Source organism: Bos indicus, chromosome X (assembly GCF_029378745.1).
Source record: "Bos indicus isolate NIAB-ARS_2022 breed Sahiwal x Tharparkar chromosome X, NIAB-ARS_B.indTharparkar_mat_pri_1.0, whole genome shotgun sequence".
Classification (NCBI taxonomy): domain Eukaryota; kingdom Metazoa; phylum Chordata; class Mammalia; order Artiodactyla; family Bovidae; genus Bos; species Bos indicus.
The window spans coordinates 58,534,015-58,551,282 of NC_091789.1; the positions used below are offsets into that span (position 1 = coordinate 58,534,015).

Below are 17,268 nucleotides of genomic sequence, written 5' to 3' on the forward strand. Positions count from 1 at the left end.
AATAAAGGAAAAGGGAGAAGAAGAGGGGGAGAGAGATAGATGGAAGAAGGAAGGAAGGAAGGAAAGAAAAGAAGAAGACAGAAAGATAAGAGAGAGAGAGAAATGTAGTTTATCAATAAAAAGTTAGAAGCTTCTGAAATCTCTATAAAATGGCTAAATGTGGTCCACATGTGACTTTAAGGACCAGTTTGAGAGAGCGTTTTTAATGGACATTTTTTCACTATGGATGATGGCACATTGCATTGCATCTGCAGAGTCCTTTCTTTTTGCATACATAGTGTTAAGGAATGTCCTGAAAACATCCAATTCCTTCAAAAGGTAAGAACTCACAGAGGGTTTAAAACCATTTTGTGAAAAGAAGTAAATGCTTACAATATAATTGACAGATCTGGGGCAAAATAAACTGAAAATAATGCCTTGTTCTAACTTTTACAGTGGTTGTGATCAATTTATTAATCAGAAATTAGAATAAGGAAATTTAGCTCAAATGTGAAATGTAACCCCTATATTTATGTCAGTAAACAATGATAGGAATCAAAAAGATCTTAAAAAGTCATCTGCTACAGTTCTTATCCTTAGGCAAGACAACTTCCAACCTAAAACAGAGCTATTTTAAGTAACTAAAATTGAAAAGTACCTCTCTATATGTAAAATAAATTAGAGCACTATGAGAAGATATTTTGGTCTGTGTATTAAGGGTAATTTGAGAGCATGTAAAGATTGCTTTATAACTCTAATATTAAGGAAATCAATTGCTCTCTTTTTTTGTCTAAACATAACTTCTTTTTTAATTTAAAACTAACCCAGATCCAGATTTCCCCAATCTAAATTTTACATTTTCCTTTAGATATAATGAATGTTCTCACTAATAAGATCATTGCTTTGGATTTTTAAACAAATATATAGAGATGCAGCAATCATAGGAAGCATCATTAAGCATTCCCAACTAAATCATTGGATTCTATCTCATATACAAACTAGCTCAGTAGCTAGGTTAAGTGGCAAATTAATGTGCTTTAGAATCAAGGTAGAAATTATTTAATGCCATATGAACTGGGTACTTGGACTCAGCAAGTAGACTGTGCATGAAGTTTATAAATTTTGCTGTATGCAGTTGTTGAAAAAAATACTGCTCACTATGTCAGAAAATACCTTACAGTGTTAGCTGATTATATGGCTATTTACATAACTAGGTTTTCTGTTTTAAAGCAGTTGTCATAATCTTAATTGTCACTGAATAATATAAAGCAGGACCCAAAAGTTTTAATCTTAATAAAAATTTCCTAAGCAAGAGAAAGGCTTAACAGTGTCAAATTAGCTTTAGTTCTGTTTATAACATGGTACTTAATTGAATTACATTAGAGTTGCTAACGGAGAAGGCAATGGCACCCCACTCCAGCACTCTTGCCTGGAAAATCCCGTGGACGGAGGAGCCCAGTAGGCTGCAGTCCATGGGGTCGCTCAGAGTCGGACAGGACTGAGCTACTTCACTTTCACTTTTCACCTTCATGCATTGGAGAAGGAAATGGCAACCCACTCCAGTATTCTTGCCTGGAGAATTCCAGGGATGGCAGAGCCTGGTGGGCTGCCGTCTATGGGGTCGCACAGAGTCGGACATGACTGAAGTGACTTAGCAGTAGTAGCAGCAGCAGCAGAGTTGCTAAAGTCATTCTTTTAGCAAGTCATTTTTTAACAGTTTTAATTTTGATGAGTTAGGTTTCCATGTATGTCACTTAAGCACAAGTACAAACCCATACAGGATATTGTACCCCAACTAGATTATAAAATAATGACTGTGAGTAGATTTGATTTTCTACAAAGGGGTTAACATTAACCTTCAGCTTTTTCTGTGGTGTTGGAGAATGTAAATACAAAAATTAACTTAGATCTAGTTATTCACTATGGTGAATAGTTGATCACAATGATGAGAGTACATAGCTAGCTTGAACATTCTGTTGAGCAGCATAATGGCCAAACTACTGACTTAGACGGAGGAAAATAAGAATGTATTCATCCAAACTGTAGTAATGTCCCTCTTAATAATCAAACATTAGCTGTAGTTATAATTTTCCATCACTGGCAGAAATATTTTGTGTTTTTCTGATTTTTAAATTTTTATTGTAGCTTTTGAGTGTTCACAGAGAACCACAGGGTGGGGCCAAAAGGCCATGGAAGTCCGCTCTTCGCAGTCAAGGGTTCTGGAAAGTGAACTGAAGCGCAGATCAATTAAGAAGCTGAGATTTCTGTGTACCCGAGGTGACAAGGTATAGTTTACATACCCCAGTTAGAGCAAAAGTAAAGCAAGCAATGCAAATTAACTGAGGAAATTTATATTGTTTTCTTTCTGGCTATAAGTATATTTATGTTAATTTCCCAAATTGACATATTAATAATATAATAAAAATAAATTTGCAATTTGCATTAGAAACATTGATTTGGTAAATGATGAAATTTGGTTTCAAGAGAAATCAGTTTCAAAAATGTAAAAATTCTAATGGTGTTCAAAGCAAAACTAGCCTCTATTTGTTACAAATTCCATTATTGTCTGTGATGCGTAGTTCTTTTCACATTCATATTAATATGACATTTTGAAAGATAATGCTTGAGTAGATCTGCCTTTTATAGTTTTCAACATAATCCAATAACAGAAGAAGGAAAAAGTTAATTATGTTTGTTGAACACCTAATCATATAGTAGAGTTTGTGCTAAATACTTAAGAGGCTATCACACTTAATCTTCGTAAGTGGACATTATCATGTCCACTTTACAGAAAAGAAAAAGGAAATCAATATTTGGCAATTATTTGTGTAATGTGATCAATTTTAACCAATTCAGATAGTTTATATGGAAAAAATGAATTGTATGATATCAGAACAGTCCCTACATGTTGTGACAAATAATAGCATGAAAAAATAATTCTAATAAGACTAGGAAGCATTCACATTTGTAAGAAATTTCAGAGGATTTGAATTATCAGAACCCACAGGGTAAAGCACTGGGCATCAATAAAAGGTACTGGTTTACAGTATAAAGAGAGAGAATGGCAAGAACCAATGATTGAGATCAGGTACATCTAGGATGCAGTCCCAGATCTAACTACATGTGAGAACCTGGAAGTTTGACTTGTTTTTCTGAACCTTAGTTTTTTTCATCTCAAAAATGGGAATATTAATAACTTGGAACAATTCTGTAAATTATCAATAATGTATATATAATAAGCATCTCGTAGGTCGACAGCCTGGCACATAAAAGGTTTTAAGTCAAGGGTAGCTAGTGTTGTTTTCATCATTACGTCACACACCTTCCTAAGTATATCCATTGTGGAGGTTGAAAACCTTGGTCCTAACAAGAATACTTCTGTTTGCTATTTATATTCTTGTACTGTCCTAATTTTCTTTATGGCACAGACCATATTTGCACAACATGTTCCTCTCTAAGTCAATTGGTTTAGCTGATAATATCAATCTATTCATGTCAGTCTATTACACTGAAATAGAAAATTGTACCCAGTAGAAAATTTCAGTGGCCACTTAAGCACCAGCGACAGTGTGAACTGCATCTAAATAATATGATATTTTCCATATATTAAAAGTAAAAAGAAAGCTAACTTAAGTAAAAGTAGATTTTTTTAAATTGTTAATGAAACCAATCAAGAAATTTAGCAGATAAATGTCACCTACAAAAACTTAATTTTATTTAAACTATATGAAGTACAGTCATATAGAATATGGTAAAAAGTACTTTTTAAATTATAATTTTGGCTCCATACTCATTTGAATTTGTATATTTTAATCTAAGGAAATCTCTTTTTGAAATTGATTGATAACAGATAAATTGAAATGATAGTTGTACCTATCAAATATCAATTTGCAGTTATTAAATATTTACTGATATTGTCTCTTTCTCTCTTTTTAAAGCTATTCTTTACCTCTATCCTGCGCAATCATCACAGCCGGGTTTACTTCATGACCCTTGGAAAACTTGAAGAGCTCCAAAGCAATTATGGTGTTTAAAAGTTTCCAATGATTTATTATACTGATTATAAGCATCATAAATATACAATTTGCATTTTTAAATTTTCTGAGATTAAATGAGCATTCACTTTTACTTGTAGGGAAAAATTAAATCAGATACTTTACTTTTAATGTAGCACAGAATAGTTTTAATGATAAATGCAGCTTTATATATAAAATTAACTATAGCAAGCTCTATGTACTCCAATGGTGTACAATATCTTTTGCACAAACTTTGTAACTTTTGTTACTGTGAATTCAAACATTACTCTTTGGACAGTTTGGACAGTATCTATATTCGGAATTTTACAACATGGAGTTAAGAAACCTGTAATGCGTTAGATTCCAAACAGCTTTCAAAAGAGTTGCCCCTGAATGAGGGTTTTTTTTCCCCCCAGAAAAAAATCAAAATAGCAACAAACCATATACAGATTTGCCAAGTCCTAGAAAGAACCGAATGTTAGATTATGAAATGAAAATAATAAGGACTAGGTATAAACCAGACCTAAGGCTGAACAACCTGCATGCCTGGAGAAAATACAGTGATAAAGGGGGAAAGGCCCCCCTTTTCCCTCATTGCTCCATGACAGTTAAGCCCACGGTTAGAGACCAGTTATGTTCTTTTCATCCCATGTTAAGCTGGTTTTCTCTTGATAAGGAGAAAGGAAGAAAGCCTAAAATAGTTGATTTTCCTCAGAAACCCCAAAGATGTGCAATAACTATAAGAACCACCAAATAATACACTTGCAAGCCTGATTACAGGACTGAACTCCTATACATATGTACTGTAGAATAAGTTGTATTTTTTAATACTTTAAAGTAGGCGTCAAGTTCTGTCCCAAAGACAGATTGGTTGATTTATCAAAATTCTTATATGGCCAACAATGTGACTATCAGACAGCTTTGAGTATTTTCCTGATCCCAGATTAAACTGTAGGAAAACTTCCCTCCAGTTATTAAGCAAAAATAAGAAAATAAAACAACAAAAATTTTTGACCGCTAATACTTGTGTTTTTCATGGTTCTATTTCTGTAAAATCAGAAATTAATCTAAAAGTGATAAGTTCATATGTAGGGACTTAATGTAATAGGTTAAAAGGAAAGATTTGGAAAAAAATACAACTTTATCAAATACCTAGGTCGCAAATTTATAGCAGTGAAAAAAATCATGCTAGTCCATCACCCCTATATATTATAGACGCCATAGATAGGTGGCATTTGGTCGCCTATGGTAATTGCTACCTGGTGAAAAGCATCATTTCTCCATATCCATCCTCAATACCATGGTTAGTTCTGGGGCAATAAAGAAGCAACAGAACTACCACAAAGTATACCTCACTATAATTCCTCTAGTTCTACTTCTAAAATCTGAAGACAGTGCTAGTGGGATAATAATTTTCAAACTACCTGGTTAACCAAAATACAAAAGCAGCTAACTATATGTGATTTCATAATAGCACACTATTTCTTGGTACCTAGGTGCCAGGAATGATGATTTGGATTTTCCTAATAACTTTTATCAAGAATGTAGTAGCTCAATAATGAGAATTTAGGAGAACCTGAATCCATGAATTAAAGATAAATGTGATTCGCATTTGTTACTGTGACACAATAATGTGATCTTAAAACTGGCTTATCCTTGAGTGTTTACAACTCAAATAACTTTTTAAATGCAGTAGTTTAAAGAGAAAACAAACTTTTATGTCAAATTATTTCCTTAGAATTAGTCTTCCTTTTTAATTTGTACACCAAAAAGGCCATGGGGAACTTTGTGCAAGTACCTCATCGCTGAGCAGATGGAGCTTGCTATGTTTGAATTTCAGAAAATTCTCTCATTTAAGTAGTGTGTAGAATCAAGTCTTTTAAAAATTCATTTTTTTCTTCATAATATTTACTCAGTTAAGGTTCAAAAATAAGTTTTATCTTAAATCATATTTTTAACACAGTAAGACAGTAAACTATTTTAGGAAGTCAACTCCCATTGTGCTCTGTGGCTGTCATTCTAGCAAATATACACAGTAGTGAACTGCATCTACAGAGGTGTCCCAAAGTAAATAAGCAAGAGAGATTGCAAATGTGTAATTGAGCGTTAAATGATAAGGTGCTAAGAGGAAAGGAAGCTAGGCACATACTAAGGGAGATTAGATGTTGGATAGCCAACTTAGGAAGGACTGAAAATATTTAGTCATTTGTTGGTAATGAATATTTCCAATTTAGATGTTTAATCCATCTGGAATTTTTACATCCTTTGCCAGCTGAAACAAGAAAATGAAGGAGCAATTACATTTCATAGTCAGTGCACAGTAAAGAAAAAATTGTAACTACACCTCACCTTGTAGCAGCAGCACCTGGAAGCCCTGACTCATCACAGAAGCATTGACAGGGATTCCTGGAAAGCCAAATTCCCAAGTCCTGTGAGTTGAAGCATGAAAGTTCTGGCAGCTTGTGAGTAGCATTGGGACAGAGTACAGTTTATTTTAGTGTACTTTAGTTTTTACTCCAAAGCCCTTGTCCAAAATAGAAGAAATCATTGTAAACTAGAAATGTGATATATGCAAAGAGCTGACAAGAAAAGTTCAGTATGATTAGGTCTTTTGAAGTAAGGTTAAGCGCCTCAGGAAACAGAAAGGATAATCGTTAAGATAGTAGATTAGGCAAAGCACAAATCATACATGCATACACACAAGCACACACACAAACCATTTGAATGCATAAATTTTAATATTTTAGTGCTACCAGTTTCTAGATAATTAATCAGTAAGTGTTTTCTGCCAGGACTTACTTAACTGAGACACTATCAATTAAACTAGGAATCATGCCACATGAATTCAATGGGATCTTTTAAGTACTCTTCAGTTCTTTTCAAAACTGTACCTATTTAAATCGATTTGTATTCAATATGTGCTCTAATTTTAAATTTTATAGAAATAATCTTTGAGACTGCTAATTGTTTCATCAGAAAACCTGCAATGAATCATTGTTCAATCTCTAAAAAATTTTAAACGTACTGATTGATGTCATTGGATCTTTTAAGTACTCTTAAGTTCTTTTCAAAACTGTGCATATAAAATCAATTTGTATGCAATCTGTGCTCTAATTTTAAAATTTATTGAAATAATCTTTGAGACTGCTAATTGTTTATTCAGAAAAATTGCAATGAATCATTGTTCAATCTCTAAAAATAAAAAATTTTAAATGTATTGATTGATGTCATTATTTGAACTATACTCATCTAATACTTCAGAATTACGACTCATTGAAGGATTATTCATTTCCTTAAAGTATGTAATAATGCACTGATTAGAAGGTGTTAGGGGTTCTACCTATTGTTCCATTAGGAATTCTAGTGAAGGAGGGGTATATTAATTGAACCAAAATCTTTATGGGTTGTGCAGTAGTGGAATTAAAAACTAATAACATGGAAGCAACCTAGATGTCCATCAGCAGATGAATGGATAAGAAAGCTGTGGTACATATACACAATGGAGTATTACTCAGCCATTAAAAAGAAGACATTTGAATCAGTTCTAATGAGGTAGATGAAACTGGAGCCTATTATACAGAGTGAAGTAAGCCGGAAAGAAAAACACCAATACCGTATACTAACGCATATACATGGAATTTATAAAGATGGTAACGACAACCCTGTACGCGAGACAGCAAAAGAGACACAGATGTATAGAACAGTCTTTTGGACTCTGTGGGAGAGGGAGGGGGAGGATGATTTGGAGAATGGCATTAAAACATGTACAATATCATGTAAGAAACGAATCGCCAGTCCAGGTTCGATGCAGGATACAGGAAGCTTGGGGCTGGTGCACTGGGATGACCCAGAGGGATGGTATGGGGAGGAGGTGGGAGGGGGGTTCAGGATGGGGAACACGTGTACACCCGTGGCAGATGCATGTTGATGTATGGCAAAACCAATACAATATTGTAAAGTAATAAATAATAATAATAATAAAATTAAAAAAAAAAACTAATAACACATTTCCTCTAAATGTGTAGAATTTTACACAGACTCATGGGGTATGAGCAAGGGTAAAACCTGAGCAAGTTTTAATGCTGACTTCCTTCTCATCCCAAAGAGTAAAAACTGTATCCAAAGAGAGTAGTAAATATTTATAGATCAGGGCTTCCCTGGTGGTTCAGTGGTTAAGAATCTGCCTTGCCACAGAGCAACTGAGCCCATGGGCCACAACTACTGAGCCAGCGCTATAGAGCCTGAGAGCCGCGTCTACTGAGCCATGTACCTAGAGCTAGAGCCCATGCTCTGTAACAAGAGAAGCCACCACAGTGAGAAGCCCAAGCACCACAACTACATAAAGCCTGTGCACAGTAACAAAGATCCACCACAGTCAAAAAATAAGTATTTTTAAAAATATTTATAGTTTATTGATATCCAAGAAAAGGTTTAGTGTGGAGTGGTGGTAGAAAATGGAAGATAGAGCAAACATGAAAGATTTGAGTCCTTCAGCTGGGATCAGAAGAGGAACAGCACTTCTCTCAACAGATCACAAAAGCATTAGAGGAATGGTTCCATGAAGATGCTATTGTCTCAGAACATTTTGGAGAGGTATTCATCAGACTTAACTGTGAGTGCCAGTTGGTATGGTTCTAATTTGTCAAGTATGGCCAGACATTCTGGAGTTGTGTTACCTGTACACGGCATACTTGCACAGGCTTTTATAGGCTAAATTTAAAGTACTTCATTATAATCAAATTGACTCATTCAGCTTGATACATAGGTCCCACAGACTTCTACTACTTTAAAAGACACTGTTATGAGCCAAGGAGTAATAATATCAACACAGATTGGAATTAGAATGGTCAGGGTAACACCCCAAGACTGAAAAATGGCATTATCCTGGGAACCCTTTACCAAAGGAGAGCATATGGTAGGTCATGAATAGAAATCGTGGTTAGTAACTTTATCATTCTCAAAGGGAGCAGTGGGTTTACAGACTCCAACACTGCAAATCTATTAATCTTTTTCCAATATAATAACACTTTTTTCCTTATAGGTCCTATAACCTTCACCTAAGGATATTCAGGTTGGCTACTTTTTAATAAACAGCTAATATAATAAAGACCAAACATGTTTCAAAAATATTGTAAATATCACATTTTATGTTATTAATAACCATGTCAACTGATATAAAAAGAATAGTTCCTAAGGGAATAAAATGGATTATATATGGATTTATCTTTTCAGAAGCTAGTACACAGCCTACTTTGTAGATAAATTTAAAATCAGGTTCAAGATTAACTTTTTCTTATGTTGCCATCCCATATGTCCAAGTGGCTCATTTGGTACTTATACTCAATAAAAATAATAGTTGAAAAATGAGTTTTTTTTTTTTTTTGCTTTGTATTTAGTACTATTAAATTTACAACAGCCTAAAATTAAGACTGACAAATTCAATTCTTTCATCAAAGTACCATCCGGGTTCTGGGGACCAAAGGGTAATGACCTTTGGGGTAACTTCACATGACTTTACCCTATAAACCTGAAGTGAAACAAAGGATAGATCAAAATAAAATTAAAATAGTGTCTTTTAAAGTTTTGTTTACCTTTAAAAGCAACACATAATGGACCACTATGCCCCATTAGTAATTACCCAAGGATCATGAGAAATGACAAAGGTCATTTAGTAAAACAGCACAAAAAACAAGTCATCTAACTGTTTTGTACAAACACTTGGTTTGAATGTGATTCTTTTTTCACAAGAACAACTCAATGTTGCAAGCGTCCTGAGACATATTTAAGGATCACCAAAGTATGTCAATATACTTTTGATCCCAAAATTTTAAATTATGTTCCCATAAACCAATATACCAAATTCTAGGCAATCCCCAAAGGTACTTTTTTAGATGATGAAAGAATGTGTCCGATTTGCTCAGTTCAGTTCAGTTCAGTCTCTCAGTCATGTCTAACTCTTTGCAACCTCATGAACTGCAGCACACCAGGCTTCCCTGTCCATCACCAACTCCCAGAGTTCACCCAAACCCATGTCCATTGAGTCAGTGATGCCATCCGACCATCTCGTCCTCTGTCGTCCCCTTCTCCTTCTGCCCTCAATCTTTCCCAGCATCAGGGTCTTTTCCTATGAGTCAACTCTTGGCATGAGGTGGCCAAAGTACTGGAGTTTCAGCTAAACATCAGTCCTTCCAATGAACACCCAGAACTGATCTCCTATAGGATGGACTGGTTGGATCTCCTTGCAGTCCCAAGGGACTCTCAAGAGTCTTCTCCAACACCATGGTTCAAAAGGATCAATTCTTCTGCACTCAGCTTTGTTCACAGTCCAACACTCACATCCATACATGACCACTGGAAAAACCATAGCCTTGACTAGACGGACCTTTGTTAACAAAGTAATGTCTCTGCTTTTTAATATGCTATCTAGGTTGGTCATAACTTTCCTTCCAATGAGTAAGCGTCTTTTAATTTCATGGTTGCAGTCACCATCTGCAGTGCCAAATGGAACACTACTTCCAAAATTCTAAACGCAAACTTCCAATACCATGGAGTCTCACAAATCCACAGTGAGAAAGGAATACAATGAAGTTCAAAGAAAATTAGACCACACAAAAATGAAAATCTTCTCCCTAAAAGTAAAATTAACATTATATGACAAACTGGGGAAATAGACATTTCATTCGACAAGTAGAAAGTACCTATGAATTTTACTCCACAAACCTGTATGTGCAAAAACTAATTCAAAACAAGCAAAAATGGTTATTTGAACTCCAATTCCTATTCTACCAGTCTGAGAGGAAATTTAAACTTATTTGGACTATTGTTATTTATCCATTAGGGTTCCATGAAAGTCTGAGGGATCAGAAAAAATGGGGTATCCCATTGGTCCCTAGTCTACATAAGTCAACACTGATACGCTTTGCACTGCTCACTCCTTGAAACAATTTCCTCTCTCAGCCACTGGGATATCACTCTCTCTTGATTTGTCTCCTACATCACTAATGTAGTTGACTATGGCTCTACAATCAGGTATAGGTAAAATTTTGTTTCTTTCTGGCTCCTTTCAAGATTTTTCCTTTGCCTTTTGTTTTTAGAAGATTTATTATTCTGGGCCTTGGAGTGGATATTTTTGGATTAATTTTTTTGTATACCAACAAGGTCACTGGTAGGGCTTCCCTGGTAGCTCAGCTGGTAAAAATCCACCTGCAATGCAGGAGACCCTGGTTCAATTCCTGGGTCAGGAATATCCGCTGGAGAAGGGATAAACTACCCACTCCAGTATTCTTGAGCTTCCCTGGTGGCTCAGCTGATAAAGAATCTGCCTGCAATGTGGGAAACCTGGGTTTGATCCCCAGGTTGGGAAGATTCCCTGGAGAAGGGAATGGCTACCCACTCCAGTATTCTGGCCTAGGGAATTCCATGGACTCCATGGGGTCACAAAAAGTTGGACATGACTGATCCACTTTCAATTTCACTTTCAGCAAGGTCCCAGACACAGAGAAGAGAAAAAGAGGGTAGTGCAGAAAATAATATAAAGAAATAGTGACAGAAAGCATCCCCAATACAGTTAAAGACAAGATTAACAATTCAATAATTTGATTAAACTCTTGGAACTATTTTTACAGGATCTCATGTTTCAGTATGTTGTTTTTACATTTTCATATTTTAATATATTTTTGATTTCCCTTTTGATTTCTTATTTGACTCATTGGTTGTTCAGGACTGTGTTGTTTAATTTCTATGTATTTGTAAATTTTCCAGTTTTTTGGTTTTGACTTCAAGTTGCTTACCACTGTGGTTGGAAGTGACATTTGGTATGATTTCAGTCTTCTTAAATTTGCTAAGACTCGTTTTGTGGCCTACTATATTATGTATCCTGGAGAATATTCAATGCATCCTTGATAATAATGTATAGTCTGCTGCTGTTGGCAGAAGGTCCTATATGTATCTTTTAGGTCTATCTGTTCTACAGTATGGTTCAAGTCCAATAATTTCTTATTTATATTTTGTCTGGATGATCTATCCATTGCTGGAAGTGGGATATTAGAGTTTCATACTATTACTGTATGTTGTCTATTTCTCCCTTCAGATCTGTTAGTATTTGTTTAATACATTTATGTGCTCTGATGTTGAGTGTGTATATATTTCCAATTGTTATGTCCTCTTGTTTAGTTGACCTCTATATCAATATTATGACTTTGTCTCTTGTTACTGTTTTTGGCTTAAAGTCTATTTTACCTGATATAAGTATCACTACCCCTTTCCTCTTTTTGGTTTCCACTTGCATGGAATATCTTTTACCATTCCTTCACTTTGAGCCTAACTGTGTCCTTAAAGCTGAAGCAATTCTCTTGTAATCAGCATGTATTTGGGTCCTTTTTTAAAAAATCCATCCAGTCATTCTGTACCTTTTTGGAGAATTCAATGCATTTATATTTAGAATAATTACTGATATGTAAGGACTAATTCCCATGGAGAATGGCAACCCACTCCAGTATTCTTACCTAGAGAATCCGATGGACAGAGGAACCTAGCAGGATACAGTCCATGGGGTGGCAAAGAGTCAGACACAACTGAGCAACTAACACTAGACTAGAAGGACTAATTAATATTACAAATTGATTTCTGGTTGTTTTGTAGTTCCCTTGTTTCTTGCTATCTCTCTTATTGCCTTCCTTTTTAAATTGGTGATTTTCCATTATGGTATGCTCTGATAGCCTTATCTTTATTTTTTATTTTTGTGAGTCTATTATAGAATTTTGCTCGTAGATACTATGAGACTTACATAAAATACCTTATAATAGTTTATGTTATGCTGCAAACAACTTAACTTCAATCACATAAAAAATCTGTACCATTTTACTCCCCACTTTATGTTTGCAATGTCACAATTTACCACTTTTTATATTATGTATTCATTAATAAATTATACTGGCTATAGTTATTTTTGATACTCTTGTCCTGTAACCTTTATATATAGTTAACATACCATCATATTAAAGGATTAGAGTCTTATTCTAATTGTGTATTTACCTTTACCACTGAATTTTATATCTCCACATGTTTTTTTCTACTGAATAGTGGCCTTTCATTTCCTTTTAAAGAACTCCTTGCAACAATTCTTGTTAGGCATGTCGTGTGTGCGTGCATGCATGCCAAGTCGCTTCAGTCATATCCAACTCTTTGCAACCCCAAGGACTGTAGCCCACCAGGCTCCTCTGTCCTTGGGATTCTCCAGACAAGAACACTGGAGTGGATTACCATGCCCTCTTCCAAGGGGTCTTCCTGATCCAGGGATTGAAACTGCATATCTTATGTCTTTTGCATTGGAAGGCAAGTTCTTTACCACCTGGGAAACCCTAAGGCATGTCTAGAGGGGATAAATTCCCTGAGTTTTTGTTTGTCTGGGAAAGTCTTTATTCTCTTTCATTGTTGAAGAATAACTTTGCCAGATAGAGCATTCTTGGTTAGCCTTTTTTTTCCCTTTCAGAACTTTGAATTTATCATCCTACTCTCTCTTGGCCTGTAAGGGTTCTGCCAAGAAAGTATAATGAGAGTTCTTTTGTAGATTACAATCTTCTTTTCACTTGTTGCCTTTAACATTCTTTGTCTTTCATTTTGGCAGTTCTATCATAATGTGTCTTGGAAAAAAAATGTTTTGGCTTGAAATAATGGGATGAACTATTTCATTAATTTGGGGGTCTAAACTCTCCCCAGTTGTGGAAAGTTCTCAGCCACTATTCATTAAATAAGCTTTCTGACTCCTCTCTCACTTTGCCTTCTGGAATTTCAATGATTTGTGTGTGTGTGTGTGTGTGTGTGTGTGTGTGTGTGTGTTTTCATGGTCTCCCATAGATCACATAAGGCTTTATTTCACTCTTTTTGTTGTTGTTGTTCTCTGACTGGGTTATTTCACAGTCTCTATCCTCTATCTCACTGACTCCACTGATATTTTTTCTTCTATTTGATCTATTCTGCTGTTTATGATCTTTATTGCATTTTTTTTTCATTTTCATGAATTCTTCAGCTCTGTGTTTGGTTCATTTTTATGATTTCTATGTCTTTGTTAAATTTTTCATTTTGATTATGTATTGTTTTCTTGATTTCACTGAATTGTCTGTAAGTTTTTTTGTAGCTGAGTTTCCTTAAAACCGCTATTTTGAATTCTTTATTGTATAAAACATAGAGCTCCATATCTTTGTGTTTGGTTATAGAAGGTTATTGTAATCTTTTAGTGCCATCGTATTTCTTTAATTCTTCACATTCCTTAGAGTTTTGTGTTTCTGTCTTCACAGTTGAAATAACAATTACTACTTCCAACCATTACTAACTGCATTCAGGTTAGAAATATCTTTAATTAGTCCTGCTGTTAATCCTGAGACTCTCTCAGACATTGTATGGATACAACTGCTCCATGCTTCTTGTTCTTTCTTGTGGCGGAATTCTTAAGCTTATACGGCTTCTCATTATCCTACAGTGCATCAGGCCAGTTGTTGGTTGCCGTTCTTTTGTTTTCTTGAAGGAAATACTACAGCTAAACTTTATGCTTTCTCCCTTGCCCACAGACCCTGACCTGCTTTCTGTGAACGTTACCTAGTCTTCTTCCAAATCGCACTGTCATGGTCACCACAGAGAGCCAGCTGCAGAGTTGGGGGAGGTATGAATTTGGTATTATATACTGTGGGTGTCTGTGAACCAGTCCGGGGGATTTGCAGTTGAGATTTTCCTTGAAGCTTCTGGGTAGTTTTCCTAATGGACTCCAGAATGCCATCATTAGAAATCATATCCCTTTAATACCCTCTAGGAATCTTTTATGCTACTCCCCTGATCTTTCTTACCCCGAGTCATGCAACTCAGAAGTTAATACTCTGGATGCTATGAGAGAGAAATTTCTCTTTGGCAGTGTCCCATACACCTGGGAAAGGCAGGTGTTTACTCACCCAGTCTCCCATTCTCCCCTGGGAGAAATCACACATTTATTTCTTTGGCCCTAAGCTTTGTTGCCCTGGGGGAAGGGTGATGCTAGCAAAGTGAAGTTTTTTTTTTTTTTTTTTCTTTTACCCATTCCAATGTGTACAAATTTGTAAATATTTTACTCCAAGGAAGTGCTGAAATTTTTCTTCTGGAAATCTGAGCTTATAAAAAGACTCACATCCATAGCTATCTGCCCAAGTCAGTGTTCTCCAGTTACTCTCAGACAATAGCCAAGAGGGACTAGAACTGGTTCACATTCTCCTGCAGATTTCAAAACCAGTACCAAGATCTGTCTACTATTCAATGCACAGGTGGGTGAGACTCCCCCAGGTCCTTTGGCACATGGTGCTGGATCTCACAACTCCCACAGAGGCAATTTTGTTCATGGATTGTTAATTTTTGCTCTTGAAATTGGAGGACAAATACAAGGGGTGACTTATGGTCCACGATAATTGATGCCTAAATGACTCCAACATTTGATTCATCTTGATGTTTGGCATCTGTTAATTAACTTTTCTTTTTCAAGTTAAGATTTCTCTGATTCTTGGTATGATTATTTCCTATACATTTTATTTATTATATTAGGAGATTCACATTTAAATCTTTTATCTAAGTAGGAAGCCACCATGCCTAGAGATAACACCAAAGTCCTGGTGTACTTTTGTAGTCTGTGGTTATAATGATAGTTTATTTTTAGAGGTTTTGCAGTATTACTTTGTTCTGTTTGGTTTATCTAATGCAGGAGACCCAGGTTCAATCCTTGGGTTGGGAAGATCCCCTGGAGAAAGAAATGGCAACCCACTCCAGTATTCTTCCCAGGAGAATTCCATGGACAGAAGAGCCTGGTGGGCTACATACAGTCCATTGGGTCACAAAGAGTCAGACATGACTGAGTGCTGTAGCTCCCACTGGTAACTGCTGCTGGGGTGGAAGATGTTTCCCTTGTCCTGGGTACCTGGTGTCTTTGGGTAGGGTAGAGGAGTCTCAGGCCATGGGCAAGAGTCTTTCCTGGCAATAATGTTGTTATGGCATGGCTTCTTCTGTCTGTGGATGATGGAGTGTACTTCTCTAGCTGGTCAGTTGTTGTAGGGTCTCATCTACTCTGGGTGGGGAAGGGGAGTCTTATGCTAGTGGAGACAAACAAGCTTTACAGACTGGGGTGACTTTTGTGGTGGAACCCCACTTGCTGTTGTTACCAGGCTACCCACAATATTTTCCAGTGTGTAATTGGAGTCTCCTGCCCAACTGGGTAAAAGACTGCATCCCTTGACCACTTAATCTTCATGAGGTTCCTGATAAATCTCCTTTTCTAGTAGTGTTGGGCTTTCTTGATGTTGTCAGAGGAACTCTCATTAAACCTGGGGGAGAAATGATTCTATGTGGGGGATTGTGAATACTTATGACAACTTGCCATTCTGTTGTTTCTCCAGTCTTGGGAGTCTCAAGCCATCATACCTTCCTATTACCACCCTTCAGAATTTTCTCCTTTGGTTGCCAAATGCACTGTAAATTCAGAGTTTATAGTTGTATCTAGTGAGAAGGGACAGGAAGAAATGAGTCTCTTCCATCTTGTCCCTAAAACTTGCAGTGATCTAAATAATGCATCCATGCATCGTTTTATTCTCTTTCCTTCCTCTTTTTATTACTCTACCAAATCTTCAACTCCTTCTTTCTGAGATCATCTCTCAAATAAACTAAATCCTTATATGAAGTTCTCCTTTCAGTGGAAGCCAAACCCAGTAGATTGAAATAGGCTGAAGACATGAACAAGGAGAGAACAAGATGGCAGAGGAGTAGGTGGATGTGGAGTACATCTCTCTCCACAGATACATTAGGAATACACCTTCAGACACAGAAGTGCATGCAGAACACCAACTGAGAGCAGACAGGAGTACTTGATCAGCGGAAAAGAATATATTAAACCATGCAAAACTTGGTCAAAGGAACTAGGGGGAAAAACAGCCCCCTGTTTTTCCAGTGTTTTAGTATCATTGGACCTGCCTTTGGCAAGTGGGGGAACTGAAGCAGGGGTCTGATCCCCACATCAGGGCAATTATCTGAGTCAGAGGAAAAACATTTAAGGCTGAGGGTGAAACAGCTGATCTGTGCAGCCTAAATGGAATGAGAATCAGACAGTCCCTACTGCAAACATGAATACTTTGGACAGGGATGCAGGTCACCTGGAAGGTGCAGCAGCTGGGAACTGGAATTTAGGGATTGTGGAGCAATCCCTGGGTGAGGGCTGCTGTTGACTGCAGAGAAACGGATCGAGGGGGATGTGAGGGAGGAGACTGTGGTG

At 36.3% G+C, this 17,268-nt stretch overlaps 1 protein-coding gene across 3 annotated transcripts in view; it reads left to right on the top strand.

The window, feature by feature from the left end:
• NRK (Nik related kinase) overlaps window positions 1-7,212 on the top strand; it is a 129,888-nt gene extending 122,676 nt beyond the window's left edge. For all 3 annotated transcript variants that reach the window (XM_070785113.1, XM_070785112.1, XM_070785111.1), the window contains 2 exons: window positions 2,125-2,264; window positions 3,918-7,212. In XM_070785113.1, coding sequence (XP_070641214.1) covers window positions 2,125-2,264; window positions 3,918-4,013 — 236 coding nt within the window. In that variant the 3' untranslated portion in view covers window positions 4,014-7,212. The remainder of the gene's footprint in view (window positions 1-2,124; window positions 2,265-3,917) is intronic.
• Window positions 7,213-17,268: the final 10,056 nt, after the last annotated feature.